General features: G+C 48.2%; 1 protein-coding gene across 1 annotated transcript; it reads right to left on the bottom strand.

The window, feature by feature from the left end:
- Positions 1-1,142: 1,142 nt before the first annotated feature.
- LOC149460398 (uncharacterized) lies at positions 1,143-2,741 on the bottom strand. Its single transcript, XM_089679761.1, has one exon. The coding sequence runs from the start codon at positions 2,739-2,741 to the stop codon at positions 1,143-1,145; it is 1,599 nt and encodes a 532-aa protein (XP_089535887.1).
- Between the last annotated feature and the right edge of the window lie 1,110 nt (positions 2,742-3,851).

The following is a 3,851-nucleotide window of genomic DNA, read 5'->3' as shown; positions in this document are numbered from 1 at the left end:
ACCAAGATAGAGCTTTTCGGTAAAGCACATCATTCTACTGTTTACCGAAAACGGAATGAGGCCTACAAAGAACAAAACACAGTACCTACGGTAAAATATGGTGGAGGTTCAATGATGTTTTGGGGTTGTTTTGCTGCCTCTGGCACTGGGTGCCTTGACTGTGTGCAAGGCATCATGAAATCTGAGGATTACCAAAGGATTTTGGGTCGCACTGTAGGGCCCAGTGTCAGAAAGCTGGGTTTGCGTCCAAGATCCTGGGTCTTCCAGCAGGACAATGACCCCAAACATACGTCAAAAAGCACTCAGAAATGGATGGCAAAGAAGCGCTGGAGAGTTCTGAAGTGGCCAGCAATGAGCCCAGATCTAAATCCCATTGAACACCTGTGGAGAGATCTTAAAATTGCTGTTGGGAAAAGGTGTCCTTCCAATAAGAGAGACCTGGAGCTGTTTGCAAAGGAAGAGTGGTCCAAAATTCCGGGTGAGAGGTGTCAGAAGCTTATTGATGGTTATAGGAAGCGACTGATTTCAGTTATGTTTTCCAAAGGGTGTGCAACCAAATATTAAGTTAAGGGTGCCAATACTTTTGTCCAGCCCATTTTTGGGGTTTTGTGTGACATTATGTCATATTTGCTTTTCTGCCTCTGTTTTATATTTGTTCCAATACATACAAAGGGAATAAACATGTGTATAGCAAAACATGTGTTAATGCAATACATTTTTTGTGTGAAATACTTGATTTTCAGGAAAAATATCAAGGGTGCCAACAATTTCGGCCATGACTGTATATACTACTGGAGTGATCCTGATACGTAGTACACTGCCAAGGTTGTTTCGGACAAGGTGCTATGAAGCAGAAGTCAAAGGCAAAAGTGGCCACACGGGTGTTGGAAGAATTGTATCAAAATGTTATCAGGCCACTCTGTTCGGGTGTCCCACCTTCCCTTGTGATTGCCACTCTTTGTCCCCTACCCATTCCCGAAAGCACATACAAAAGGATATATGTGTATAGTCTCATGTTTCTAGTTGTCTTCTGGGGGTGCAACTTTCTTGCAGTGAGAGGCGTGGATCCAGGTACTCTTTCCTTCTAGCTTCACTGAGGTGGCCGTCACCAGAAGCACCTGGAAAGGACCGTCATATCTGGGTTACAATGTGTGTTTCCGCAGAAACTTCTTGACCAAGACCCAGTCTCCAGGTTGCAAAGTGTGCGTTCCAGTGTCCGCCTCAGGATCTGGAATGGAGGAGAAAACTTGCGCATGGATATTAGTCAACACACGTGCCAAAGATATCACATACTTTGTCAACGAGTCAGACTGCAACTGTAATTGTTGAGGATAGTAGGTACCCAGTCTAGGGGCGGACCCAAACAAAATCTCATAGGGAGACAACCCATGACTTCCCCTTGGTGTGTATCTAACGCTGAAAAGAGCAATAGGCAAGCTGTCCGGCCATCCCATGCCTACCTCTTGGGCCATTTTTAACATTCTTGACTTCAGGACCCCATTTAGGCGCTCTACCTTCCCACTACTCTGGGGATGATAGGGTGTGTGAAACGCAAGTGTGACCCCCAGAGCCCCCCAGATCTCTTTCGTGACATTGGCAGTAAAAGCCGGTCCCTGATCGCTTCCAACCACCTCGGGCACTCCATATCTGCAGACTATCTCCGTGAGCAGCTTCTTGGCAGTGGTTCTTGCCGTCTGGTTGGTTACTGCGAATGCCTCTGGCCATCCTGAGAACATATCCACCACCACTAGGGCATATTCAAATCGTCCACTTTTTGGCATCTGGATATGATCTATCTGGATCCTCTGAAATGGATATAGTGCCCTAGCCAGATGCTTGCTTGGAGGTTTCTCAGGTCTTCCAGGATTGCACTTGGCACATACAACACAAGACTTACAGAATCTGTCTGTGTAAGCCGTAATTCCGGGTGCCACATAGTATTTACTGATCAAAGAGTTCATTAGCATCTTGGACAGGTGTGACGCTCCATGTGCCCACTGCACTGTTGCCGGATATAAGGATCGGGGGAGCAAAACCTTCTTCCCCACCACCCAAAATCCTTTGTCCTCAACTGCTCCTTTCTGCATCCATTCCTTCCTTTCTTCTTCTGAAGCATTATCCTGGGCTTCCTGGAGTTGGTTGTCCTTGGGCTGATGAATTAACACAGACATCACCTCACTGCACATCTCTTCACCCTCTTCCTGCTCCCTGACCGCAGCTTGCTTAGCAGCCATGTCTGCCAGATGATTTCCTTTTGCTTCCATAGTGGTCAATTTACCGTGGGCCTTCACCTTCAGTATGGCCACTTGGGCTGGTAGTAAAAGTGCTTCCATAAGGTGGTTGATCGCCTTTCCATGCTTTACAGGAGTCCCAGCTGCCGTGAGAAAGCCCCTCATTTTCCAGATTAGGCCAAAATCCAGTGCAACCCCCGGTGCATATCTGGAGTCCGTGTAAATGTTAGCTGTCTGTCCTTTTGTTAATTCACAGGCTTTGGTGAGGGCCCTTAGTTCAGCCTCTTGCGCAGACATGAAAGGTGGAAGAGGTCTAGCTTGCAGTACCATTGTGTCGGTAGTCACAGCATATCCAGTGTGGTAGGTGCCAGCATTATCTGCAAAACGGGATCCATCCACAAAAAGTATTAGGTCAGGATTTGATAGGGGCGTATCATGGACTGTTGGTAGGTGCGTAGTTTCTGCCTGCATAAGTTCCAAACAGTCATGTACCACATCCTCTGGTGCCATGTCTTTGGTGTCTTCTTCTACTTCGTCTACCCCCCCCCCCCTGGAAGAGGGAGAAGAGTTGCAGGGTTTATCTGGGTGCATCTGACCAGGGTGACATGATCAGGTAAAAGAAGGGAGCCTTGCAGTCGCAGATGCCTGGCGGCAGATAGATGTTTTGGTTGGGTTTGGTTCAGTATTGCGGTAATGTCATGGGGGGCCAGAAGTGTGAGTGGATGTCCTAAGACCAAATCTGCCATTTTATCCAGAAGAAGATGAGCAGCAAAAACAGCCCTCAGACAGGAGGGACCACCTCGTGCAACCGGGTCTAGCCTGCAGGAGTAATAACCCAGAGGCCGGAGGCGACCCCCATGGCGTTGTGCCAGAACTCCTGTTGCATGACCCTGTCTCTCAGCCACAAAAAGCTTGAAGGGCTCATCATAATCTGGTAGACCTAATGCAGGTGCAGTGGAGATGGCTTTTTTCAGGTGATGGAAATCAAGTACAGCTTCTTCTGTCAGGGAAAAGGGTTCAGATTTCAGGGCATCATAAAGGGACTGCATCAAGACGGAAGCTTCTGGGATCCAGGAACGACAATAGGAAACCAACCCTAGAAAAGCATGCAGGGTTTTTGGTCCCTGAGATATTGGGACATTCTGGATAGCCCGTACTCTATCCGGTGTGAGGTGACGAGTGGCTTGGGAAATGCAATGTCCCAAGAAAATGACAGAAGTTTGGCACCACTGTAACTTGTCCTTAGAAACATTGCAGCCCTGTTCAGCCAGGTGGTGGAGGAGGCTCAGAGAGGCGATTTTTCCTTCAGAATGGTTGGTGGCACATAGGAGCAAGTCATCCACATATTGGAGCACTATGACTTCCGGGTGTGACTGTTGCCAGGTGCTGAGGATAGTTGTCATGGCCTTTGTAAATTGGCTTGGCGAATTTTGGGCCCCTTGGGGCATAACTCTCCAGGTATACTGTCGGCCAGCATGGGTAAAGGCGAAGAGATACATGCAAGAGGGGTCCAGCGGAACACTGAAGAAGGCATTTGCCAAGTCAATAACTGTGAACACTTGGGCTGTGGGAGGTACCCCTGCAAGCAGGGTGTGGGGGTTTGGTACAATGGGGGTTTCC

Source organism: Staurois parvus, unplaced genomic scaffold, assembly GCF_062004578.1.
Source record: "Staurois parvus isolate SC_StPar_1 unplaced genomic scaffold, SC_StPar_1.0 ptg000231l, whole genome shotgun sequence".
NCBI lineage: Eukaryota > Metazoa > Chordata > Amphibia > Anura > Ranidae > Staurois > Staurois parvus.
Note: the sequence above shows the minus strand (reverse complement) of the source record. Positions and strands in the feature narration are given on the sequence as shown.

What these genes read in the sequence shown, in the direction of transcription:
- LOC149460398 (XM_089679761.1), bottom strand. Translation starts at nt 2,741, where the DNA reads ATGGCACCAGAGGATGTGGTACATGACTGTTTGGAACTTATGCAGGCA.